Source organism: Columba livia, chromosome 16 (assembly GCF_036013475.1).
Source record: "Columba livia isolate bColLiv1 breed racing homer chromosome 16, bColLiv1.pat.W.v2, whole genome shotgun sequence".
Lineage (NCBI taxonomy): Eukaryota > Metazoa > Chordata > Aves > Columbiformes > Columbidae > Columba > Columba livia.
In genome coordinates this window covers 9,665,868-9,692,937 of record NC_088617.1, presented here as the reverse complement: position 1 = coordinate 9,692,937, position 27,070 = coordinate 9,665,868, and the positions used below count along the sequence as shown (strand labels likewise).

Sequence of the window (27,070 nt, the reverse complement as noted above, 5' to 3'; positions counted from 1 at the left end):
GTTGAATTGAGTCACTGTGCCTGTTTTCTATCTACCTTTCTCTCTAGCTGTTCTGGTTTGTGTCAGATTTTTGTTGGTTAAGTATTTCTTCTTCCAAATCTCTGTCCTGTTCTGTGTAGCAGGCCTGGAATATGAACCAGAGACGGTTCACTAATGTGTATTTGTTGCCAATAGTTGTAAGGAAAGCGAAAGTGCAAAGCAGCAGAAGTGATAAAGGTAAAAAAATAAAAAAGGCAGAAGGTCTTGCATTTCACAAAGCAGAGAAGAATGTTTTCTATCTGCAGTAGTGGTAGTGAACAGTGACAGAACACCAACAGAGAGCTGTGGTGCGTGCCAGGGAAGAAGGAAATTATGCATTAAATTACAAGGGCATAAAAGTGCATAGGACATGAGGATTTGATTATTTCACTAATACATAAGTTTGGGATGGATATAAAGTGAGAGCTGACCATATATTTGACAGACATAGACTCCCATGAAAAGAAGAAACTCTAAACAGGTCAATTCTGGTGCATGAATCTCAGAACAAAGCAATGCACAGTTCCCAGTTAGCAAGCATGGTGCTCTTGCACTGATGGATTCCCTGGGTGTTACCTGTCCCTCTAAGTGTAGCTGCTGTCAGGGATGAGCTGCAGTGAAATGGATTTGAAGGTGCCTCTTGGAGACAGCACAGGGTGTGTTCCAGCCTGCAGACTCCCTGAGGAAGCTATAAAAAACATCCTTTCAACAGGTTTGCAGCAAGGCTACAGCTAATTAAACAACTGCAGGTGATGAAACACTGGTCCTGCAGTACAGACAACAGCTTTAATACTGTGAGTGCCTGAAAAGCCTAATTTGAGCCATTCCTGCACCTCCCTCTGCTCTATAGAACAGCATCTCTCCGAGTGCCTTGGAGAAACTGCCCCATCCAGGGGATTTGTAAGACCTGTGTGGTACAAAACCCTTTGCAGATGCGGGATGGACTGGGCTTGGTGTACAGTCTGGCTCCTGGCCCTCTGCAGAGACACTGCTCTTTTGACTTTATTTGAATGGATTTTTGTGTGAATCTCAGGAGATGCTGCTCTGTCTGAGCAAGCTCTCAATGGTGAGAGGCAAACATCAAGTTTCTCCTCTTGGAAGAAGATATTGTACAGGCTCAGATAACTGCATTAACTGTGATTATACAGCAATCCTTCATTAGTCTCGTTTTCTTATTGTTATTTAGTTCTTCCTTATCCAGGTAAAGCATGTTGTGGGTTCCTTTATGCAAACACTGAAAAACTTATTTTGTTAATGAATTGCTAATGTCACACTGTGGATTGTAAATCACAGAAAGTGCTATTGGGACTTGACACAATGATCCAAAAGCACGAAAGGCTCCTGATTAATTTCTTTGCACCTTGGCTCATATGGCGCTAATGCTGTCAGGTGATATGTCAACTTCTCGAAGCAACATTTTCTGGAAGGAAATGACAAATCTCAAGCATATAAAGCATATTTTTATCTAAGATATTTAGCTGGAGTTGCCACATTCCTGCTTTCTTTCATTTGATAAGTATAATCTGTTTCCCCGTTCTTTTCAGCTAAGACTAGTTTAAAATCCAAATCATTTGAAGGGAAGCTCAGCACAGCAGAATGGAAATAAACTTCCTTGGCAAGCACAGCCCCCTTCTACCACCCACAAATAATGTTTTCCTCCTTCAATTAAATAAAAACGTTAAATCATAATTTAACATACTAAGGAGCAGTGGAAATTATAGAACAAGGATACAAGGCAAATGTTTGAGTATGGAGTGAAAATGGAAGCTCAGACTCTGGAAACCACATGAAGGGTAGAAAGGAAAGCACAGTAAGTGGCATTTTCATGCAGGGAAGTATAAAAAACTAATCAGGATTCATACCACCTGGCTAAAAGAAACATGATACAGCCCAAGAACAACCTGTGCCAGTGGAAGCTGAACCCAGAGCTGTTTTGGGCATCGTGCTTATAGAGGACTCTATTCCCTTTTGTCATTCTGCCATTTCTCTTAGTATTTTCACCCTGCCTTTGTACATCCCCATGAGTCTGAAGTCTGTACAAATTTACTACGCCAGATTTCCCCCCCAAGGTAACTCGATGAATGACGTAGTTATCATGTGGATGAACCTGGCTCACTAACCATCTGCTTCCTTATGGGATTAAAACGAGTGAAATGAAATTCAAGGCGGGAAATCACCAACATAAAGGATTACAGTTTTGAGAACAGAGAGATAAGAATTCAAGTAATTTTTACCTACACTGTTGACCATACAAAATCTAAAAATTGGGATAGGTAAATGTCTGAATTTGCACTTCAATCTTGTAATTTTCCATACTTTGCTTCAATAGTTTTCTGGTGTAACAAATACGATGTGTCAGAGCAACAATCTGTGTCACGTCAGCAGCTGCGCATCCAAAATTAGCTTATGATTACATTCAATAATGTAGTATAAGTACCTTTCTTTTTCTAAATAACAACAGTTAGGAACTAGGTTTTCCGTTTTACAAAGGATTATCTGTGTTTTTTTCCAAACCAGCCCAAAACAATATTTAAACATCCATAGTTCCAAATACAAACAAAGCCCTTCAAAAATTAAATACATTTCAGGTACATCAAAAGCTTTTTTCTAATTTCTAATTCCAAATACTGTATGTTCAAAAAACTGAAATGGAAACTTTAAACTGGAACATTCTACTGCAGTTTTCTTCCAAAGACAGTCAAGAGAGAGAAACCATGTCTGCAGAAATGCAGGTGATGGAAAACATCTTTAGGACAAGGAAGAGTTCCATCACAGGACACATCTAACCAGTGTGATAAAAAATCTCTTCAGTTTGAGTTCTGCTTCTCTGGAACACAACAGAAGTGTTCAGAGGCTCCCAGACATCAGTTTACCGCTGCCCTGCAGATTCAGTCATCGTGACCAGTTCTTTCTCTTTCAGGGTGCTGAAGTGAGGAAAAGGGTGTTTGTTCGTGCTGCCGATTTTCTTTCCCAAAGCTCCGCAGAGTCTTTACTCTAAAACCGAGACAACCTTTCTGTTTTCTATCCCCTGCAGGTTTCTCCGACTAGATAGAAAGCATCCTCTGTATAGAGCACCCTTTGTAGAGAGGTGCGATTTCTCGGCTGACCTCACAAAAGTCTGGCTTGCATGATTCGGGACTGACCAGTAGTAGACATGAGCCCTTTAAAAGCTCAGCTCTCCCTGTGACATCCTCCTTAACATCCTTTTTGGGGGTAGATACTAATCCTGGGCAGCACTGAAAGTCAATAGTGGTAAAGGCACCCCTATCCTAAAAGCAATAAAGGTCATTTTGATCCCACTCACTGTCTCTACCCTTTGTAGTGGACTAAAGGGAACTTTCTTCCTTTTTTAACTCCATATCTGAGTTGCAAAGACAGATGCAATGACAATAGAGGGGAGAACATGCAGAGCTGCATTACAAGCCAGTTCATCAGAAAACAGAGCACGCCCGCCTTACAAATTCGCCTGCAGCTCTTGTCTGCTGTGTTATTTTTAAACTGCCTGCAGGTTGCAGATTTTTCAGTGGTTCTTCTACTAACGGAGTACACAGAGGATTTAGCAAGGCATAACTTCCACTACCATGAATTTAAGTTACCAAAATTCCCAGCACATTAAAATTCAGCATCCTTCATCTTCCCATAAACTTCTTGCTGCATTTTGTGTGTTGCAAGAGGGCATCCCCTGTCTCTTACAGCCTCTCTCCATGGCAAGGTCAGTGTAACTTGGCTCTGCATCCCTGATGTTCCCAGCTGCCCTACACCAGCTTGCAGAGTGCAGCCTGTAGCTGCTGTAATCAGCAACCCAGGCATCAAGCTACAGACTCTTTGGCTTATCATGAAAAATACAAGAAGGTAGACCCAACTGACTGAACTTAATGCTCGAATTCACGACACTGGTCACCCAGACGTGATTGTCTGAGCACCAAAACCATCTGCTGTACAAATGAAGGCTGCGTGCAGGCACGGGGCACTGTTCCATCACACATCCAGGACACAAACTTCACAGAACCCCAGGCAAACCTGTCCCACTTCTGTGGGAGGCTGAATGGGATAGTCAGGAATTAACATCTGTAAATGGGAGAGCTTCTATGTGCAGAAAAACTGCGCAGTCCCTGCATAATTCCCATAGAAAAGGGACTAGCAGGAAGAGTAATCTATTTGTGTCATCACAATATTTTAAAGAAGAAAGTGATGGGGCATTTTTCAGAAACTCTGATCACTGCAGCTGCTGCTGATGTAAACAGAAGTTGCAGATGCTCTGACTTTCTGAGGGGTCAGACCCTTCAGTCAAATGTAATGAATATTATTGTTTGTTTCCTTTTTCTGTGTTGCCTGGTTTATTCTGCATTCCAGAGCAGTACTGCAGAGCAATAGCCATCAGGTCAGACCCGCTGCTCCCATCTGATTTGGGATGTGTCATATATCAAACCATTCACACATTTGACCCACTGTTAAGAGCTCTAGAAATTACCCCAGCCAACACTGTAAGAAGCACTTGCCCAGCATCATCATCAGGGGCACAGCCACATTCATTTCCACCCCTTTGACATATGCAGAGGAGGTGACAACTGAGTGATGTATGAGGAATTTGGTTTGGATCTGGAGCTCCAGTACAGAAGCCTTTGCTCGCAATGGGTTAACAGCAGAGACTTGAAAGTAATTTGATATGAGCAGTCAACAAGCCTCAGCCAGAGAAAAATGCTCTGGCCCCACAGGGCTGATGACTATGTCCTTGTGGAACTGTGGGACCAATCGGTCTGGCTCTGAAACGATGGCCAAGCAGAGACTGGCCTCTCTGGGCAGGGTTAGGGTGCTGTGGGTGAAGCTTGTGCTCACTTGATCCTGTATAACAACCATCCCTCATCCTTCCACATTACGTAGTTAGTTAAGCTGCTGCTCATTTCTCCCTGTTGATTTCAAGAGTCTTGATTTGGCTCTTGGCTGTTTATATTTTGCAGACATCCTCTATGTAATTGCATGGCCTGGCCTCAAGCTATCAGGCTCTGGGAGAAATAACTACGTAATTCCACAGAACAGTTAGCATAATTAAAATATTGACTGCAGATTAAAAAAATGTGCTGAATATTTCACAGAGTGGTTGGAGGGTTGGCAAGTCTTGGCAGCTTGTTGGCTGCAGGAGCTGGCTGATATTTCGGCGCGCCTTCTCCTTCAGTATTCATTGCTGTACGTGGGAACTGCTTTTTGTGCTGTCAACTTCTTATCTCCCAAGCAGCCAACCCACAACCAAGAAAAAATGAACTGACTGGAAATGAGGCGCTCCAAGGGCTTTCTTGTAATTCTTATTGCCAGTAAGACCATTTCCTTGTTATTTATGACTTCAGGACATCTGTCTTACTGTGTCTCTATTTTTATTTGTGTCCATCTCTCCAAATGCGTGGTGTAGGAGCTGCATATGGTGAGAATGTGCCAGGTGATGAAACCATTTGCTTAAGAACTGTCTGTACTATATGAGAAACAATAATAAAGTTAAAAAGCCCACAAAAATCTCCACTGAAACATTTAACTACTACTCCTTGATATTTGATTTCTATCTCTATTTCATTTGTAACCAAAGTTTAAGGCATAAAATCCTTACATTTCCACAACCAAAAGGATAGAAGGGGATGGAAGAAACCCAGTTGACAGGGTTGGTAGAAGCTACAGAAGCACTGATCACTTCCCCTTTCCCTTCCTTAGGGGAATATCTGGGATAATAAACATTGCCAAAGACATACAGGTTTGGGTTTGAATGCCTTCCTGGTTCTGTCTACACCCCTGCTACCCGGCAAAAAAAAAAAAAAAGCAAAATGATCTCTGCTAGTCTTAAACAAAGCATGTGGATGGTGCCTAAACCACTTTGAAGACACCTACATCCTAAATAAAATGCAGTAGGATCGCTAACTTGCCAAGGTACTACTTTAAATCAGCTTCTTATTTAATTTTCATTTACATGCTCAAAAAATTGCTGGGATGGCAGATGTTTGAGCAGCAGTGCAGTGTCATGGGCAAGGAGCAGGGCTGAGCTGGGCTGTCCTGCTCCACTGCAGCTTCCAGGGACAGAGGGCTGGTTTACAGTCTGTTCTACAGCTCTCTTGAGTTGAGCTAATTTTGTGAACATTTCCATTCCCACTCAAGGGATGTCACAAGAAATGGCCAAATGCTATTTTCTGAGGGTTCTATTACAGCTTTAAAGTAATCATAATGGCAAATTAATAGCAGATCTACTCTGCCATTTTCCATTCTCACTGCCATCTCTGTAATCAAGAGCAGCTCTATTCTTCAAAGCTTTTTTTTTCTGCGATACTTCTCAGTTTTGAATATGCAATTAGGAAAGGAGCATGATATCTTGGCACTCCAGCTGTGGTCTGTAGGCTTCTGCCCTTCTCCTGTGCGAGACTCGTTGCTACTTTCTGCTCTCAGCTTCATATTGACCTCCAAATTGTAGATCATAAATACCACCTTGGTGATAGACACCATTCTTTCAAAGGCAAATATATATTCTTAGTACATTTTAAATATTTTCTAAATTAAACCCCAAGATAAACTCTGTGGAATGAGACAGAAGATGCTCTAATTTCAGCATACAGAAAGAGAAATTCACTGCACATGAGCAATGTGTGGGGGGGTGGGAATTGTTACAGACTCTTCTCTGCCCTGACAGTTCACATGGCCAAGTTTTTCATTTGTCTCTACTGAATGATTCATCTCTATTACCAGTATTTTCAAAATTAAATGGAAGAGGAGGAATGTGTTCATTCCCCTGCTGTGTTTAATAATCTTCCAAAATTGTTTCCTGTTTACTTGGAAATACCCACCTCCATGCTGTGATTTAAGCATTTTCACCCTGTTAACTTAAAAACAAAGCCTAAAAGATGCTGTATAGTTTTTATCTTGCAGTCATAAAACAATTTATGACAAATGTTGTTGTTCCAGAGAGAAATTACTTGGAAATGTGCATATGTTCATAGCTCCACATTGCCCATTTAAATCATAACTGACTGTTGAAAAAAAATACAAATTGTCATTCAGTTTATATTCTTGTAACGTGTCTGATGACTGATGGCACTTTCTCTTTTAACAGTCACTGTATTGGTGCTCAAATACAAAGCTCAGGAAAGCCATCAATAATCCCATTTATAGAACTGTGCTACTTCCATGGTACTGGCTAGCACGCAACTGTGAATAGTCAGTGTGTATTGTTTCCTGCAAGACTTGTCTATAAGCAAAACTTGCAGTATATTTTCAAGACAAAATATTAAAAATACCTAAATTGCTTTTCCAGTTGAAGCATTATCTCCGAATTCCTGTGGCTTGGCTGGACAAAAGGGAAATAATTTTCCCTTTAACTTCCTCAAGGAATACATTTGCACAATAGTTCTACGATTTTATTTACGTAGCACATATCATACAAACTATTCTTATATAAATGATTTGCGTTAGCTCACAGAAGTCAGTGTGTTCTGTGTTAGCTTATGTGAAAGAGTTCATTTAAAAGGCAGCAATATCCTGTGGCATGACAACAGAAATGGAAGCTGGGAATTCAGAAGGGACCTGAGCTTTCTTACACTTCCTCTCAGCTTTTCACGAAGGTCTAAATTTCTCTAAATGAATATTACATTTATGTGATTAACTGGAGGCCACATGGGCCTGATTTACGGATGTGTTATATTTCTACTGCACCTACTAAAGTTATTGGGAGCTCTCAGCTCTCCATGTTTCAGAAGTTCCACACAGCCCTTGGGAGGGAGGGTGACACCATTGCCTTGTTGAGTACCAGCCATGGACAAAGGTAGGAAAGCTATAGGATAAAGCATAGGCTGTACAAATTCAGCACATCCCTCTTTCTATGGTCCTAATAGCCCTGATGAATCCATGCGGGAAGGTGGGAGTGAAGATACTGAAATATTTCACATCCAGACAGGTGCTGTGTGAGACCAGAGTCAGGAGAGCAGCTGGTAGGAAGCACCGGGCTGGCACAGGGAGGTTGAATGATTCTCTGGCTGGTGGCTCTCAGCCTTCCCTCCAGCTCCAGCAATGCAGAGATTTTCTTTCAAAGTCTTGCACTGCCTGTCTCGGTGACTACACTGAATGTTCGTTAGCTGGTGAGCCCCCAATTGCCTCCCCTCTTTAAGTCCATGCTGGAGCTTTTTGTCTAACACCTGCCTTTCCTCTCTTCTGCTCCCAGATGAGATGGAGCAGTCCCCTGCAATGCGTTCTGACTACTTGGTCTCAGGGATTCGAACTCCACCAGTGAGGAGGAACAGCAAACTGGCAACACTGGGCAGGATCTTCAAGCCATGGAAGTGGCGGAAAAAGAAAAATGAGAAGCTAAAGCAGACTTCTGCAGGTAGGATGAGAACAAGAGAGTGATGCTGCACAAAGCAAAGCTTATCTTGAAGGAAATTTGCTTAAATAGGAAGTGTTAACGGTGAACTGATCTAACCTAATTCAGAGATTTCAGCATGTTACAGATTTATAATGTTTAAGGCTAGAAAGAGCCCATAAAGGCTGCTTTCCTATATAATACAATACATTAAATTTAGAAAAAAAGTTCAAAATATGAAAGTGAAGCACAAGCTTCAACACAGACTGCTTTTCACAGGCTGTCTCTTCTCCAAAATAGTCTACATTTATGGCCCCAAGTATCATCACCCATTTTATTTGGGGTGAAGGTCATATAGGTCATAGCAACATTATGAAAAGTGACAGGAGGGAGTTCTGTCACTGAAATGCCTTCCCTTAAGCAGCTGTCTGTGCAGTGAAGGAGCCCAGTGAACACACAATCTGCTCTCACTGGTCTCCAGGGATGTCCCAGGAGATCAGTAAGGAGACCAACTCGGTTTTCTCTTCCTAAGACAGGATGGTGCAATTCCCTCCGCTTGCCTCGATATCCCATGGAGCTTCCTGAGGCAGCTCCAACGTGGTGTATTAAACAGCATGAAGGCTCCAATATCCCCAGTTACTCTGCAGCCAGTGTGATCAGACAGTAGGTTAGATCATAAAACCTCAGTTCTACACATGGGTGGTTTTACAGCTGTTTTAACGAAGGAAAAGGCAGAAACAGGCTTACCAGTCCATGCTCCCCAAAACAAAATCCTTACAGTTCTTTCCAAGCACACAGTAGTTGAGACTAGAGGGAATTTCCACACTGCATCCTTCTCAAGCCATTATATGAATACTTTGTTGTTAACTGGTGCTGTGTTATGCTACTACTTCATGCAGTGCTGGAGAAGAAGATGACAGCACGGCAAGGTCGGGATGAACTCATTAAGAAAGGTCTTCTGGAGATGATGGAACAAGGTAAGTAAAAATTCTTCATCTTTTTTTGATCAAAGTCTTTTTCAGGACATTAGGAAACACAAAATTGCGAAAGAAGAAACCTAACAAACAAATAAATCCAAACAGGAAAATTCAATATCTGAATTAAGCACATCTTTCTACAAATTTCTCCCTGCTGCAATCAATCCATGCAGTTTAATTTTTGATGTTTTGCCAACCTGAATGCAGCTTCATCTTCGCCTGATTTATACATGGTGCAGACCTGAGCTGGTACGTAAGTTTTATGCAATTGCTCTAAACCCAGCTAAATCCTACTGCCAAGGAAGCCAGTTAAAGCTGGTGTAAATATAAACTGAAGCTTACAGATGCATTCAGCTAAAATGTACAATCCATGAATTCAAATTTCACAAAATGATACTAATCTGATGTTTTCAGCTGTCTTTCCGGTAAACCAAGTTTGTGACAAAACATATTAGCATTCTGCCTGCTTTACATTCACATGGAAAAGTGAAGCATCTGATAGTGTCATTTCAAAGCTTTCCTGAGTACAAACCAGGTTCAACAGAAGTAATTGAATGAAAGACGGTAAAGTGTCAGAAACGTACACAGAGAACTATGGGTCTGTATATCTCCAAAGCCCTGACAGATGCTCAAGGGAGACTGAGGTCTGGATGACTGTTGTGTGAGATCAAGTGAGCTCCCAATACTATGGACAATATTCCAAGTGCCATTTCCACCTAAACAGAGATTAAAAACAAAAAAGAAAAAAGCAATCCATCTTTATGTTTGAAAACTTGATAGCAGAACATACAGTCATGAAGAAAGATTGGCATTTTGAGACTGATCGATCTGATAGACAGCAATTATGTTATTTGAAACTGATAATTGAGTTTCTTTGTATAAAACAAATGCCATGCCTATAAATAGCCTGTGGGACAATACTCAGTGATGCTATGCTGGAGTGCAACCGAGCAACTGAAAAGTCAGAAAAAGAGCATTTTAAACAAGATTTTTTTTTTAATCGCAGTAAAACAGTGCTCATATTATTTTATTAGATATTTTAATATTAGTTTTATGTTTAAGTTTCAAAAATAATCTATTAAACCATCAGCTTATTCTAAAACGGAACATTTTAGAAAGCGGATTTTTAACTCCCGTCTCTTGAACTCTTTGTGCCTCATAATTCTAGATAATTAGTTGTCCTATGAGAATATTAGCACTATTGGATAGAAAAACACACCCCATTTCTGCTAGCAGTGCGGAAGTTCCCCCTAATCCATGAATTTGAAGACGTGCATATCTAGAGCTTTGCAAAAGAACAGTAAAAGGAAACTTCTGAGCACATTAAAAGGTAATAATAATAATGAATCAATAAACTTCTTGTATACACAAAGAACTGTTTGGGAGGAAAACAGATGATGCTAAGTTGCAAGATCATTCTAATGAAATTAAAGTACTTTAAATATATGTATAGTCCAGTGAGGAGTGATGACAAGTTGTGCTTTTCAAAAGGCAGCTGCAAACAGACTGCTTAGAGCTCCTATAAACATCAAACAAATTTTCAGTACCACTCTAATGCCCAGAAAGGAAAGAATGGCTAACAGTCATTTGAAGGACATTGCAGCCACCTACAAGTTATTTTTCTTTAGAGAGTGTTGTGAGTCTCGAGGGTTATTTTGTTATATTATTAGAAGAAGCAGCTTATTAACTGGAATAAAGAACTGACCCAAATAATTCTCAGTAAATGATTAGTGCCCTACTTGGACTGAGCTGAAGTAGCAGCAGTTTCAAGGCTAAGTCCTCATTTATGCAGTAAATTGCGATTGTCAAAGCAGCATACTATGCTAAAAGACAACAGTAAATCCTAAAATCTCACTATTTCATCAGGCTTTACTCCACTTCCAGAGACTCAGTTCCCATTCACTTTCATAAATAGCCCAAACTGGGATGAAGCTCTAGTCTGAGAAATCTCCAAATCTGCTTCATGCATTTACAATAGCTGTGCCACACTCCAGTTTCGTAGCACAAGATCTGTCAAGCAGCATTTTAAACTGGACAGTTTGGCTCAGAGCAAACCACAAAGCTAGCGCAGAATCTGCATCAATCTGTGAGCAGCCCAGGGTGAAATTGCACCGTCCTCGCTTTGGTGATGAGTCATCCTAACAGGTTATGTCACCCCTTCTCCTCACACAACCCCAAAGCCCAGCTGCCCAGACACACTGTGCAGACCGAGCTGCACAGCCTGGGCCTCTTCTGTCTTCTGCTCACACAGGGCAAATGCCAACCTGCCCCTCAAAAACCCCTGGAGCCAAACTACAGCTTCCCTCCAGGGAACCAGCTTGCACCCTGTAGGAGGTTACAGGGTGCAGGGTCTGGCATATAGTGGGATTCATTCCCAACTAAATTGCATCTCTACTTCTGATCACTTTGCAATACCCAAGGCTCTCTACTGCTTTCCTTACCAGTGAATCTAAGGTTTGTGCTTTCTCCTGTCCCCAGACTATCTCTAAAATAAGACACCGGGACGCACTGCCAATCAAGGCAGCACATTCACTTTGATCTAAGAGTGAGCTGACCATTTCTGACAAGGAACCTCACTGTTGTGAGTCTCAGACACTCCCTGACAGGGCTGTCTTCTGCTTGTCATTACTTCATTAGTCATTACACTTTTCCATTGGGGAGATCTGCAGGAACTCCTGTCTCTGACTGCAGTTTCACTGTGGCACGGCTGTCAGCAGCTTGCCTTTGCTGAGGATCTGAGGAACGTGCAAAACAGAGTTACCTTGAAAACACTTTTGGAGCTTCCCCCAATATTTCTGCCCATTATGAGCACAAACCTGATCAGACGTAGCTGTACTTACAGAAGCAAGAGAAAAGGGCTGCTTGGCAAATAATGCAGGCAGCTGTTAATACACCGATGATTATGTATAGGCTGCCTTCACAATGAGCTGGAATGTAGGCAATGAACTTTTTCCCCCTCCCCTTCCCTGTATCATAGCAACTGTGCTACTGCAAGGGCTATTTTAAGAACAGTAACTTTTCACCAAACGTGATTATGAGGCAGACTGAGTGAGCTCAGCGTACAAAAATACTGCATCCCTTCCGCAGCATCTCTGGGCCAAAATCTGGTACTCTTATCCAAAATTACTCTGCAGATTGTCCAAATAGCATTAAAAGGGGGTAGCTGTGAATGTTAGGTATTTTAAATCAATGGTCAAGAAACTAGTCATGATATTGCAAGAAAACATAGCCCTGTCAGGATCTTCCAGAAGGGAGAGTCTAGGGCTAAGAAATACAAGTCAGGAGGCCAGGAGTGGACATCAGACATGTCCATCAGCAAGGAACGCTGGCTAGAGTGGGGAGTAATTGCTTTGGTTTACAACAGTGATGTTGATCTTGTAAATTCTGAAAGAGTCATGAAGTAAAAGGATAATTTGTATTCCAAGGACTCCTGCCTGAACAGAATACTAGAAAAGCTTCAGTCATCAAGATGCATACAGCTGCAGGGATCACTGGCACAAAAATCTTTCAGACTAAGCAAAGGGAGCAGTATCTAGGTCTGCATGAAGAGGCATTTGAATTTCTGATCAGATCATTCACACAGGACACGCTTTTCAGTGCTGAGTAACTAAAACTGCACTCAAAACCTACAGTTCGGGAGGGAATATTAGCAGCCTTGCCTTCGGTAAGGTTCAGATATTACTACTGGGATAGTTGGGTGGCGTGCTGTACATGGAGCCTGACACAACTCAGACACATCAGACCGACCTGTGCACATGCTGCACCTTGATCTCTGCTCATGTGAGGAATTGCCTCCTCCCAAAGACTTCTGCTTTCCAAGGCTTGCGCTCATCTCCCATACAGCAGGTGCTGGCAGAGTGCACTGGCCTCCTGGACACGCACAATGGCCATTTGCCCAGACTGCTGGATGCCCACAGAGGAAGGTGCCCTGTTGAGAAAACTGAGTGGATATTAGTATCCAGATGGGCTGTTCTCCACAAGTCTTGCATTACAGATGCTCGACACTGTTAGAGATCAGGTGCTGCTCTAAGACAAATCACAACCCCTGACCACTAGCAGCTTGGGACTCTCTCTTCTCAAGAGCATAGCAAGGAATTTCAGCTTTCACTGGTCATGGTTTAGCTAAGATTAAATGATTTGGTGTTTTAGATACCGAAGGCAAAGGCTACACTGGTGACGATGCCACAAGAGCAACGCAGAGTGACCCTCCAGCTCCTGTGTGCCAGGCACTCGCCTCAGAAGAGGTACAGCAAGAGAGTACAGTAGCAGCCACAACGAATGTGACTTCGCTTGGTGAGGAGCTGCATTTGGACGAGCTGAAAGAAGATGCAGGTATTGTATACAAAATGTTTTAAAAAACCGCTATAAAACGTTCAAAAAATATTTCCGCTAAGCTGCTTTATGAGGAGTCAAATATGTCAGTGCATTAAAGAGCCAGAGCACCTTGTTCAGCTCAGCCCATACTAGATTAGCAACCGGTACTTAAAAACAGTGATTTTTGGGACTGCTACCAAACTGAGGGACCACACAAAGCTTTACATAATGGGATTAGCTGGATTACGAGACAATCCAGTCTTGGCATAGTGCCCCATTTGTATTAGCAGTGACTGCTGTGAAGACGAAAAGAGCTTCTCTTAAAACATTTGTTAAACTTCTGTGCCAAACCTGAAATTGTTTGTCCTGGCTCAGGAGAACAATGTCAATACACAGCCTACACCGTCCATATCATCACCCTGTCTACAACATGCTGCAAATACAAGCGCAGTTCAATACCAGGAGCACAGATAAGCCAACCCGAGCTCCGTTCATGCAACTGTGCTCCAACAGAGCTCATCCGTAACAGCAGATCCTTGGGACCAGAGCAGCCAGGCACAACTGAGCAGCTGGAGGGTTTCCATTCTCTCCCTGACAACCAAGAAATGCAAAGCTGCAGAGATAATGCTTTATCCTAGTTTGTGAGGAGTGCCATGTGGCGATTACAGAACTTCCTGCCCTCTGGTCAATCTTTACACCTTCTCCATCTGCCCTGGTTGCCTTTTGTTCTCCATCCCACACATTCATGCCCTGCTTTCCCTGGGCTCCCAGCCCCTGGCCACTCTCACCAAGGCCACCCCTGCCTGCGGTGATTTGCTGAGCTTTCTGCTTGTGCCCTCAACCTGCTTCAGCAGGTCAGCATGGAAGTCATTCTCTGAAGTATTTTCCATTTCTTCAGCCTATCTTTTCCCACTTTTCCTCCTGTCCTTTTCATTGTCATGACTCATGCAATTTCGTTCACTTTTCCTGTTTTGTTTTTATATAATATTGCTCTTCTGGCCCATTATATGCAGGGTGAAGGCCAGAGAAGGGAAGAAGAGTTAAAAAAAGAAATAAAAAAGAAATACTGGTAGACGTTATGTTTGGTCAATACACAGAAAAAGAACAGCCTGGGCAGACGGAAGGCAGTTTTTCCCACCTAACTGAGCCAGTGGGCCTGGGAGCAGTCCCAAGGGGAGGATTTCCACCTAGTAGTGAGATGGAATTTGACAAGTGGCACTCCATTAATAATTAGCTACTCTGGCAGAGAGTCTTGTGCTGAGCACTTGGAGTATTTTCAGCAGCATAACATTTGCTCTGCAGTATGACATCTGCTGATAGGTTTGTGTACTCAGGACTCAGGTCTGCCTTCAGATCCAGTCAAACATGTGCTGTTGTTACCAGAAACAACCACCAATACAAAACAAAAAACTAACCAAACAGAACTAAACAAAACCACTAATAACAAAAAGCCACAACCAGCAGAAAGCATTCTTCAGTGAACAGTGCACAAGACTAGTTTGTTCTGTGATACCACTTGTGGAACAGGATGGAGCTCAGAGACAAAATGATCTGTTTGACTGAGGCCGAGTGTGTTTCAGATTCACCTTCTCCACAGGAAAGATCCCACCGTGGCACTTCGTGTCACAGGGAGGTCTACTGGTTTCAGCGAAGTTACTGAAGTTGCTCTGCTCAGGGGAATATCCTCAAATCTGACTAATTTTCTCATCAAGCTACTAACATCTACTGGAGCTCTTGACCCTTATGTAACGTAACCCATTAGTGACTTAATTTTGCTCTTTCGCTATTCTGCATTTTGTCTTCCGTGCAGTAGGTGCAAAAATACAAAGTAATGCCAGCCCGGATCAAAGCATTTCCCTAGAATTATATTTAAGAGAAAATTATTTCCTCTATAATTCAGACAACTATTGATATACGGCAGCTTTCCAATCCAGCCCAATTTCACAAGAATTCCTGTTAACAATGCATATTTATTCTACTTTCCTGTCTTTTTTGGACCACTAATACTCATTCTTCCTCTTCTAGGCATAATCATTAATCTGTTTGTCAACAAATTAAATGCTATTATCTTGCCAATGCTATTGTTTCCAACTGCCTAAGCGCTCTGGTGCCTCCCTGTGCACTCTGAACAGGAGGATGCTGCATGTCCATTAATACAGAGAGTTTGTATTCCAAACAAGACATAAAACTGAGCCAAGAAAAGATTTGTGATGTGGTAGCTGTGGGTATCACCTGCTCTGAATTTTTAGGGGATGCCCTATAATGTTTTGAAGGGAAAGGTATTTTGTTCAGACAATCCAGGATGCTAAAAGTAGTGGGATTTGCCATTTATCTAGCCCAAGAAGTCTGGACCTCTCTCATGCTGAGGAGAGACTTAAACACTGATGTTCCATTTAGATGAGCACTTTGCCTGCCAGGGTAGGAAAAATAACCCTCAATGGCTACTACTGAGTCCGCAGTGGCTGGGAATGCAGTTTGGAGAGAGCCTGGCTGTGGCTGGGGTTCTGGATCAGAATCAGGCTCCAGCCTCTCCCTGGGTCCCCATGGATCCCAAGGCAGAGATCAGGACATTGATCAGTGTGAAAGTTGAACAGTGAGGCGATGTGCGAGTTTAAGCACTGCCAGAATCAGCTGGTACCTGAGCAGAATTCAAGGATGTTAATTTTGGACTTCATCACTGAAATTCCAACTCTGTCCTGCTTCAGCTTCATGCCTTTCTGGATCTGTTCTCCTATGCCCTCATCACAGACAGGGTAATTTGATGAACTGCTCAGCGATTCAGCCTGCACTAACTTGAACAGCTAAGTGCTTTTGCTGTCTTTCAGGAGATAATCCTGAAATGAGCTCTGCGTCACCATCTCAAACTAAGGCTTTGGTGACTGAAGTTTTTCTTAAGTGTTTCACTGATTTTCTGTTCCCCAGTAGCTGCTGGGATCCAATGGTAAATCCTTCTATGGCAGGCTTTTCTTGGCTATCACTTCAACTTTAGGAAAGGCTCAACAGTTCTGGAGTCAGGTACAGGAAGAGAAGACTTTGGATGCAAGTTGAAGTAATGTATTAAATAAGATAAAAATTAAATTGTGAAAATAAACATATAGAACAAACGACTGGAAAGTCAGCTTTCATGTAATGTTACCGGTTTGATGCTTTTTTTCCTTTGACTGTGTGTTCCTAGCACAGAAGAGTATTCGCTCTGTAACTGTGCCACTGCAGCTGTACACAGTAAGAAAATTCATTGCAGTTCTCAAAAGTTGCTTTGCCATGCTGTCTTCATTATTAGAAAACCAACCAACCAAACAACAACAACAAAAACTGGAAAGGGAAATAGGCTTTAGGGAAGTAAGGGAAGCTCAGCAGTTTTCTCAGGAACATCAAAAGTAACATTTCTTAAATATCCTCACACATTTTATTCTTTACCTGTCTTGGCTGGTTGGCTATTTCACACAATAGTTATTTCCATTATGGAAACAAAGTGCTTCTAGCTGTCTGCTGTGTGTTCTGCGTTTCTGAATGTTCCTGGCATCGTCCCCTGGCCAATCATGATTATTAACTTCATGTTCCGTTAATTTTATTTATCTTCCTACTAGCCAAGAAACCTTCAGCACCCACGGAAGAATTAGAAGATGCCAGCCTGCCAGCATCTGAAGATGGTCCACAAGCCTTACTTGCATCTGAATCCACAGATTCCCCCCAGAAACAGGCAGAAGGAAACCCAGCACAGCTTCCCAGCCCCCCATTGCTCCCAGCTCCACCTCCTAAGGCAATCTCCAAAATCACAAAGAGCTTAACAGGTCAGTCACTACCAGCCGGTAAAGACTTTCCCATCTTTTATGTGTTGTTTGTCTACACAGCACAGTATAAAATTGTTTTCCTTACATCGTTTTTAAAGCCTGCTCCTGTAAACTGCTGTGAATCAGGCTAGTTACATTGAGGGAACAGAATGCTAATGATTTCCACAAACTGAGCCTGGTTGCCTGATAACAACGAGCTGATCTTTGTACTTCACACCATTATCTGGATCTCTCAGGGGATTATTTGTTGTGAGTCTATTGCACTAAACACAAGTAGAACAAATAAAACCAACTGCAAACATCTACTGAATTAGATGCTCATATCGATATGCTATAAAACACAGGCAAGACCTAAATGTTTTCATTACCTAGACTCTTGCTGGAGAACAGTACAACAGCCAAAATCAAGTTCAAGTCAATAGGTTCTGTAGAAGTTTCTGTCTGAAGCGTTTGCTCTCTAGGGCAGGTCTACACCAGAGCTATGAAATCTGGTCTCGTTACACAGAACACGCGTAAGTGAGACACCTGGCTCTCACAAAGCAATCCTCCCCGCCAGGCTTCATTGAATGTTTCAAGAGCAATTTCTCTGGGCCTGATTTTCTAAGGTTTTGCCAATGTTGTTACATTTTCCAACATTCTGGCACTGCAGAAAGGGTGTTAAAGTGAATATGATTTTAGTTCGCTCCAATTTTAGGGCCCCTACATATGGTAAAAGCAGCTAAAGGGGCCTTATTGCAAATTAGAATTAAGTCCTGACATCCAAATGTCAGACCTGTTGGATATTTAGATTTGTAAGTGACAACCGTTATCTCAGCCCTGATTTGCGTCCACACTCATCTCCTGGCACAAAGAACAGGATTTTCAAAGTCACCAGGAAACAAAGTACCAGATGGGCATTGTGATCTGACCACTGAGTGTCATACAAAATATAGGGGTTTTCAGACTTTTTGAGGAAAATTACAAGTATTTTTTTTCTTTCCCGTTGAAAATATCCGTATTTCGTCCATGCTTAAAAGCTGTAAGACCTTAAAGTGGGAGCTGGATTCAAAACGGTATCATAAGGCCCCTTGGGAGCTGCTGTTCAGATTGCTGCAACATTCTGTGCTACAGGCTCTATCCTGCCACTCCGATCTTGCAGCACGAACAGGCACAACCAGGACTCCCCTTTGACTTTGCTCAGCTGATACTAAGGCTGTGCTCATTGTGGGATGTAGGCTGTTTGGAAATCATAGAATCAGAGGATAATGAAGTTACAGCTCCACCAGCCACTTCACAGCATATTGAGTCCAGATATTTTGCTGCCTAACCAAAGTATTTCCTCTAACATCTAAGATATTCTGAGTTTTGGTTTCACTCTCATCTAAATTTTCCACAAACAACAACTCTTTGTTTTCTCAGTGACTCCAATAACTATAAACTGTTTTTCAATAGTGATACTTTTGTTTATTTTTGTGTGAATGTGGAGGCAGTGGTAAGTTAAGACTGAACAAATACTGTCAATGAGGGAAAGGGAATACAAATGTATGGGGAGACAGAAACAAAGAGCAATTATGAAAGAAAAGGAAGATGGAGAGGTTGAAAGGCACTTTTGTGTTTAGTTTTTTCCCCCTTAACAATGTTAGAGATGCCGCCAGCAGAGGAGTGAGGAATAAGCCAAGCGCCAATTAATCACAGCGAGAGGAGGAACAGGGCAAGGTGCCAAGATGTCACTTTGCAAGATTATTCACCGAACAGCTGTCATCAGGACAAATAAGGTGTGATCTAAAGAAACTCTCAACCCTCAATATTGGCTCAAGCTGCAGTAAGGACAAAATTGGCCCTTGACCTGTTCCAGGAACAAGCAGGTATAAAGATAAAACAAAATCTCTTCCCTTCCTGGTTTATGGTTGAGCTGAACCTGGGGTTTTTGCTCTGAGAAAACATGGACACCCTCTCCCACTGTGCAGTGGCATAAAGTGATGTAAGAGGTGTTTTTTTTCATCCCCTCAGGCCATGATTCAGTGGGCAATGACTGATCATAAACGTCCTCTGTGCATCTCCATAGTAGCACATATTCAAAATCCCCCCGAGTGCTGAAAAAAACATCTTTGTTAGGCAGAGGCTGGTTGTCCTGTGGCTGCAGCAACCATCCCAGTCAGCACAGGAGGAGCTCCAGGGTGGGAAGGTGTCTCATTGCCAAGACGTTGCACGTTGAGCACATAGACACTTGCAGGTGTGCCCCTGTGCTTTCAGACAAGTTCAGATTTAAATAGGGCATGAATAACTTTTGGAGCAGCTTGACCCATCTCCTGGATGCATAGAGAGATGAATGAAAACTCTGCTCTGGCCACTGGTTGGGGTTCTGTGTTGGAAGAAAATTAGATGTTTCTTAGAATAAGAGAGAAGATTGTAATGTGTGTAACTCTCCTCATTAAAGGATATTCACCTCCTCACCCCGCAAATGTGAAAAAGAACCCAGATTTAGTGTTGTCACCCTCAAATTTCTGATGTTTGATTTTGGTTATGGCTACAGGAGCCTTTCTTCCCACTTGTGCTTTTGCTGCTGTCCTCAGCAATCCTGCCCTCCAGCCCCCAGCTGCCCAGCTCTGTTCACAGCACTTCCCTTGCAGGGTTGCACAAGATTTCCAGCAGTGCACTTAAGAAAAGGTACAATGTTGGTAACCATTATGCAGGATGTTGGGTCTGAGAGGAAATATTTACTAACTGAGGTTTATATTCAAACCTACTGTTGTCCTCCCCAGTTTTCTAGTAATTTATCCTGCTAATAGGAACCAAGCTCTTTTTACATGGGTATTTCAGGATAATCCTGGCCTGACCAAATATTTTTCTCTGCTATGAACAGAAGGATTTATCACAAAAGTGAAAAGAAGTTAAAATGGTCTGTGAATACAAGTTGTGCCAGTTTAAATTCCTGTTTAAAACACTAGGTGGCAACAAGAGAAAATAAATACTTGTGTATGACGAACTTTCGTTGCCTTTGTACACACAACCTGAGCTACCTGTGTAAGCAACGCAATATGCCAGAGGTTTGGGAGAGAGATATAAGGGAAGGGCGAAGAAAACTGCAGAACAGAAAAACTTACCAGCATCTTTTTCAGGACAGGTGTCCAGTTATCTTAAAAGCATGAAACTACAAAATTTACACAACCAAGGAAATGTCCACTATGTTTTGGGCTCAGGTGCTACAGAAATGTATATATCAACATTAAATTTCCAATAAAATGCTTACATGGCATAAAAAATGTCTAAATCGGGGGGTAAAAAAAAATATTAGGTTGCCTTACCCTTATTTTTTCTTCTTAGTGCTGAATACTACATCTTTCATTTGGATTTCATTTGCCAAGTTTTGTTATGAGAACATTATCCTCATATTATAACGGTTTTGGCATTTCCTCAACTGGCATACGAAAGACAGAGGTCTAAGCTGTGCAGCAGTCACAGAGGAGCAGATAGTAGACACCAGAACATTTTGTCCTGACTGAGAACCACAGTGCATAAATTTTAATACAGTCTGTCAGAGTCCAGCAGAGAAAGTGCTGGATTGGAAAGGCACCACAGCACAAGCTGTCAGTGGTTAGAAGTGACAGCACTGGCAGTCAAGAATGCATTGGTGGGTTGCAAAAAATGAAGTATCTGATACTGTGGGAAAGAGGGGAAATGGAGGAGGCATCTATTATTCTAGATCAAAGATCTGGTTCTGTGTAGTATGAGCCTTTTGAATTCAGACAGCTACTCAGTTTAAGCAGTTACCTCCTAGGAAGAACAAAACATCACCATTTTCCTCTGTTCAACACAACAAATTAATTTCAGAGCTGACTGTCTGCAAAAGAAAAATAAGAAGCATTGCACAACCTCTTACCCTCTTGTGTCTTGACAGCAGGAAGCGAAGTAGATGACCCAGCCATGAAATCTCCTCCTTCTGCCATCCTGAAGAACTATGTCATTGTTGGATCCTCCCAAATCTCAGGACAAGCTGCCCTCTTCCATCCCTCTGGCCAGAAAAGTTCAGATCCCCATGTCAGAGGACAGGTAACAACACCAACCGGTTCCCCTCACCTGGCTGCCGTCCACCTGCCTTTACCTCCCAGCAGAGTCATTGAAGAACTCCACAGGGCTCTGGCCACCAAACACCGGCAGGACAGGTACCTGCAGCCTCTTGGCTATAAGGGTGCATGAGGAAAATCATTCCACTAAAACATTTTTCTTGGTAAATGTCCCTAGCCTCTTATTAGCATTTTACCTACTCTTGCAGCTTGGGTTTGTCTTTGTCTTCCTCTTGATGCTACTAGTTTGAACATCCATCCCTGGTTAAAATGCTTAATTTGGCAGTTGCTTCAAAGTGTGTTCTTCCTTTATACGGAGGCTACTGTGACATGGAAATAGGTTTTCAAACAGGTAGAATAATTTGATAATCCTTGGCCTGTTGCAACAGAAAATCTCCCCACAAGTTGCCAAGTTAGAGTAGCTAAGCCAAATCCTGCTCTAAATATCAGTACTCTACATATGAGAAAAGCTATTATTTTGGTATCTATCTCTTGGCTTCTACAGGAACATATATGGCATGCATTTTTAATACAAATGCTTGTGTGGGAGTACATTGGGTACTTTGTCTGGTTTTCATTATAAGCCCTCCTGTGTATTAGAGGAAGGAAGACAGAGATAACCTTTTCCATCATGGAGCTTCAGAATTAAGACAGTAACATTTCTCAGTTCTGTAACAGCTATTGTCATGGGGAATAGATTCATACGATATCACTTCCAGGCCTTGTTAAACCTTTGTCATGATCATAAAATATCAAAATGGTAATATTTCATGCCATGTATGTTTTACATTAGAAGGATGTGCTGTGTGGTTTTTTTTAATCAGTACAGTATAGCATGTGGCTATATATGAAAGAAACACATTAGTCACTACCCTTCCATACCTTATTTTTATGATAGAGACAGGAAAGCAGATCTGCATTAGCCATTCTCAACATAGTGTTGAGAACGCCATCCCATGTTGTCGCATGTTGAACTCTCTGCCCTGGCCTTCAGAAGCTACAGGACATTCTGCTCATCCTCATATAATGATATGTTCCTACCATGGCAATAAAACAGTCTTTTGTAAAAACTGGGCTGTGTACCTTCCACCCACAGCTTCCATGGAAGAGAAAGCAAAGGATCTCCAAAAAAAAGAGTGGATGTCCGTCCATCAAGAACATCTAGCATGGAGCGCAACAAAGAAAAGGAGAACTCACCGAGTTACAGCAGTGACTCAGAAAATAAGCGGAACTCTGTTAAGGAGTCGGATGAGAACAAAGAAAACATGATCATGAACTCAGAGCTCAAGGAAGACTCTGTTTTTTATCAGGATGAGGAAGTTCTGAATGACTCCATTATTTCTGGTAAGGAAAGTCAATTATATTATACAGGTATACTATCATAGCCTAACAGAATGCATTAAGTAAGGCTGCACACAACAGAAGATACTGAACAGTATAAATTCCTCTATTGTCGCATCAACTTTTTCAAGTTGGTGAAAAGCTGAAGTTAAATTCGAGTCACAGTGCTTGAGATCATGTTTGTGTTGGTAGGCACTGCATACTGAGGTGACATTTAGTATTACATTGATGAGTTGATGTATCAGCATGCTTTACCCTTCCAGTTACTTATGTACCCCTTGTACCACTATATATGAACGGCAGCACTTGCAGACACAACCCGCTGTCAGTAGGCAAAGCTTTCTCTATACCAGGTGCCATGCTGTGCGTGTTTTGGAAGGATCCCATTTTAGGACTGTTATTCCAGTGCACTGATGGTACAATGAAAAGGGGAAGAGACCAATGAATCTAGGAAGAATGTAGACAGGTCCTTATCTGACAGACTGAAAACTCAAAGGTTTGCTATGAAATCAGTTAGTGCGGTGATTATATACAGATTAGTATTTAACTGCAGATTTACCCTGAGGGCAAAGAAAGCAAATGAAGATCATTTATCATTTGATAAAGAGGTCCCAGATATGAAAACAACTCCTTTTTCCATGCAAAACCCTTCCCAACTTCAACAAAAACTATTTTCAGGAAGAAGTTTCACTCCTTTCTTTGTAGCTATGCAGGCTTCCTCCTCATAATTATTCTGTCTCACTCTTTGGCATTTGAGTGTTCTCATACCTAAACTTCAGCTTCCCCACTGAGAACTGTATTCCATACACCCTTAAAAGTCACCCAAGTGATCATAAGACATGAGCTTTAAGATCATTTTGTTTTAAATGGCTGAAGATCATTGCAAACTGCCTTGTCCTTGCATGTTTCAAATACACATTACAAAAGACCTAATTTCTTGTACAAGCCTGGTGCTTGGTCTGCCAGTGTTCAAACTCAGGCACATTTTAGGGGTACAGCAAAAACCCAGGCCATGCAAAGTTTCAGCTGTTTGATGTCTAAGGAGGCTGCCACGGATGGGTACATGGCAAGCTGGGGAGCATAGCCACTGAAACCTCAGAGGTCCTGGTGTGGGGCGGTATAACCTCAGCCCTGAGGAGAAAGCAGCTTTGGGGACATGATAGCGGGGCCCGTTTACTGACTGCAAGCCAAGACACAAGGCATTTCTGTTCTTGACACTGGGTGGCACTGCTTGTGCCAGCATTCATCCAAATGCAACCATGTGCATTTCAGAGAGGAGTGAGAGATGCAGTAGTGACAGGGATGGCACCAAAATATTTCCCTGAAAAGCTCCAGACTCTTTCTAGTTTAAAACATCTGGGCTGGTTTGCAAATCAGTAGGTAAAACTATCCATGAATCCAAAGTTGCTTTACAATTAGTGGACTGCTTAGTACGTCACCAGTTTTGCCATTGCCACTGTGATGCAGAACAGTGCATCAGTGCAACAGCCCTGTGCTTAGAGAGATCCATACAGGTCACAGATAACTCTGGAAAAAGCAAGGAATTGTACCTTACCTTCCCATTAGCACCCTACTCAATAAATCATACTTTGAAACCTCTAGAAACACAAGGCAAGACAGTAAATTTGTACACAAGTTTAAAAAATAATGTAACTAGCATGTAGCCTGCAACTGATAACTACTAGTGCAAGCAAGGTCTTTTACATCAGCATGCCTTTTGCTTGATAGAAAGAACAGTAAACATATAGGAAATAAAATGTCGCAATTCAACTGAATTTAAACAGGAACTTTTGTCAGGAACCTGCAGACCAAGCATGAAGAGGGTGTGAATTTTCAAAGCATTTATTATGGACCTAGCTGAGCTGTCATTAATCATGAAACAAGCCAGAGCCAAGATCCTGCCTGAGATAGCTTGGTCGTGGGGCATACTGGTGTTCAACATTCCTTATGGACCAGGAAAAATAACCCTTAAGAAGAAAATACTGAAATAAGGGTGTTTGCAGGTTCACTTTCCACTGAGATAGCCATCAGAAAGGAATGTGCCTTGGGGTGCTAGAATTGATATAGGGAAAACTAGTTTGGGAGTTTATTTCCTCTTTTTAATCTAGTTTTGTTTAATTTATTTATTAATTCTGAAACATCAGATATGAGTTTCTGCAGGAGGTGGAGTAACAGAACTGGCCATCAGTGGGCCAGTCAAGATGAAAACAGATGAATCACACAACGTTTCCCGGCTTGTCTTCCTGAATGGGGTAACACCATCTCCCTCTTTTCACTTTGTCGTGCAGGTTTTATTTTTCAGGAAATAACCCAGTTGGTCAGGCACGGGGAATGGCTCCTTAGACAAGCAGATCAGTTTAATCCAGATCTCTGGCATTTTTATTTGGTGAAATATCCTAAAGATTAATCAGTGAACAGTACATATGGACCATGGGAGTGGCTATAGCATAAGCCTTTAGAAATCCAGACATCTGGATGAAGTGAGCAGAGCTTATCCTGAGTGGGTTATATGCTCTCTACTCCTCGAATACAACAGCAGGATTTGGGTTAAAGTTGAGATTTTTCAGGTATGAATTGTGTCTTTTATTTCACAAAGTAGATGACTTAAGTGTGCAGCAGAGCAGGAGTAGTCTAGGCCATGAACAGCAGCTTATTTTTTCAAGCAAAATATTGCATTTTTCCATCTCACTTTGAAATACAAGCCTCTAAGGCATACACTGAGCTAGCTTAAGCCAATATCACACACATCAGCTTCAAAGCCTGACTGCTTGTGAGAAGGTCTAGTCTTGCATGTGCAGAGCGTTGGTTTCAACTGGTGATAGCAGAAAATGAGCCCTGACCTCATCTGAGCAAATAATCGCTATGATTCTAGCTATTGTCTTCCCACAATCCAAAGAACAGGTATAGTATGGTACTGCGAGTAGTTTTATAGCTGTCACATTCTGCAGACACTGGGCTTCGTGTGCATGGGCAGTCTCTCTGCAGCAATCCCCTGATGTGACCAAATGCCTCTTACTGTCCGTTTAAAATCTCCAGGTGAAAATGAGAACATGTTCAGGGGTACCTGGGAGTTTGCCAGCCCCAAACGTGCTTCAGATTATTTCCAGAGGGAACTCTGTTGGTTCCCATGCTGTGTGGATCGAGCCCAGCAAACACCCACTCTGCACCCACTCTCAGTGAGCTGGAGGCTTGAAAAACCTTGACAGGCTCCCATTGACTTTGTGAGCCAAATGTTTCTGGTGGAGTCGTATATCCAGTTAGCAGAAGCTCTGTGCAGCAGCAGCCAAATCATTTAACTTCTTTACCCATCTGTTAAACACATACTGCTTCAGAGGGCTGTGTAGTGTAACTTAACTTTACAACAGACTTTGAAAGTACTAGGAGGAAGGTGCTAAACAAGGCCACAACTTATAGACACTAAGCGGGATTTTGAGCTGATTATGGTTTCTGAAAAGTTTAATTTTCAATCACTACAACTATCAAGAGACTTGTCCCTGCTTACACAGTGAGACCATAACTGTTCTCTGCCCCAAACTTCCAACATGTATGTGTGGATGTGGTACAGACTCCTCTCTGCATAAAGAAATTCAAGATCAATAGCAACAATGATAATGTAGGCCCACAGATCCCCAGCAAATAAAACTGCAATATTTGGGAATGAGAATCTATTTAGGATTTAGCATGTTGCTAACTTCCAGAGCATCCTTTTAAAAATAGACTTGAATCCTATCTCAAATACCAAACAAAAATACCAATTAAATGTCATTTTCTTTAAAAATGAGGTGACCTTTTCTACAAAAAGGTGAAGCATTAAATTAAAAAAATAACTAAAAAAAGCCCTACAACCCAACACCTTTAAAGTAAAAAGGGACTAAACCAAAATAACCTCATATTACACACTGTGCTCCCAAGATGAAGCAAATATAAAGATTTAACTGTATTTCCTGCACACCCTGGCAAGACTCTAAACCCCATCTGGGTGGTGCTAATCTGCAATGATAATTTTCAGACTCTGCTAAAGCCCTGGACTGGATACCAGAAGAGCCAGAGGCTCTGCACTAGAGGCACACAGGGAGCTGGTGTAAATTTACATGCTGACAACCTACCTGTAACATGATTGCTGGAATGTTGCGGCCCTACCAGTAGGACTCATCAGCTCACTGGTTCCAATAGCACTTCCCTCTTCTTTTTGCTCCATCATAAGCAATCTGCCCCCATTAAATAAGGATATCACCTCAGACTTTGAATCTGCATTTGAAAATA

General features: G+C 42.0%; 1 protein-coding gene across 6 annotated transcripts in view; it reads left to right on the top strand.

The window, feature by feature from the left end:
- The window catches only part of PHACTR3 (phosphatase and actin regulator 3), a 101,803-nt gene that overhangs the window by 43,770 nt on the left and 30,963 nt on the right, over positions 1 to 27,070 (top strand). For 4 of the 6 annotated variants that reach the window (XM_065032420.1, XM_013371179.3, XM_021283404.2 and 1 more), the window contains exons 2-7: positions 8,204 to 8,365; positions 9,241 to 9,318; positions 13,468 to 13,650; positions 17,220 to 17,423; positions 21,301 to 21,565; positions 22,563 to 22,810. In XM_065032420.1, the coding sequence (XP_064888492.1) occupies positions 8,204 to 8,365; positions 9,241 to 9,318; positions 13,468 to 13,650; positions 17,220 to 17,423; positions 21,301 to 21,565; positions 22,563 to 22,810 (1,140 nt within the window). The remainder of the gene's footprint in view (positions 1 to 8,203; positions 8,366 to 9,240; positions 9,319 to 13,467; positions 13,651 to 17,219; positions 17,424 to 21,300; positions 21,566 to 22,562; positions 22,811 to 27,070) is intronic. The other 2 variants (XM_065032421.1, XM_065032424.1) reach the window with 1 other exon arrangement.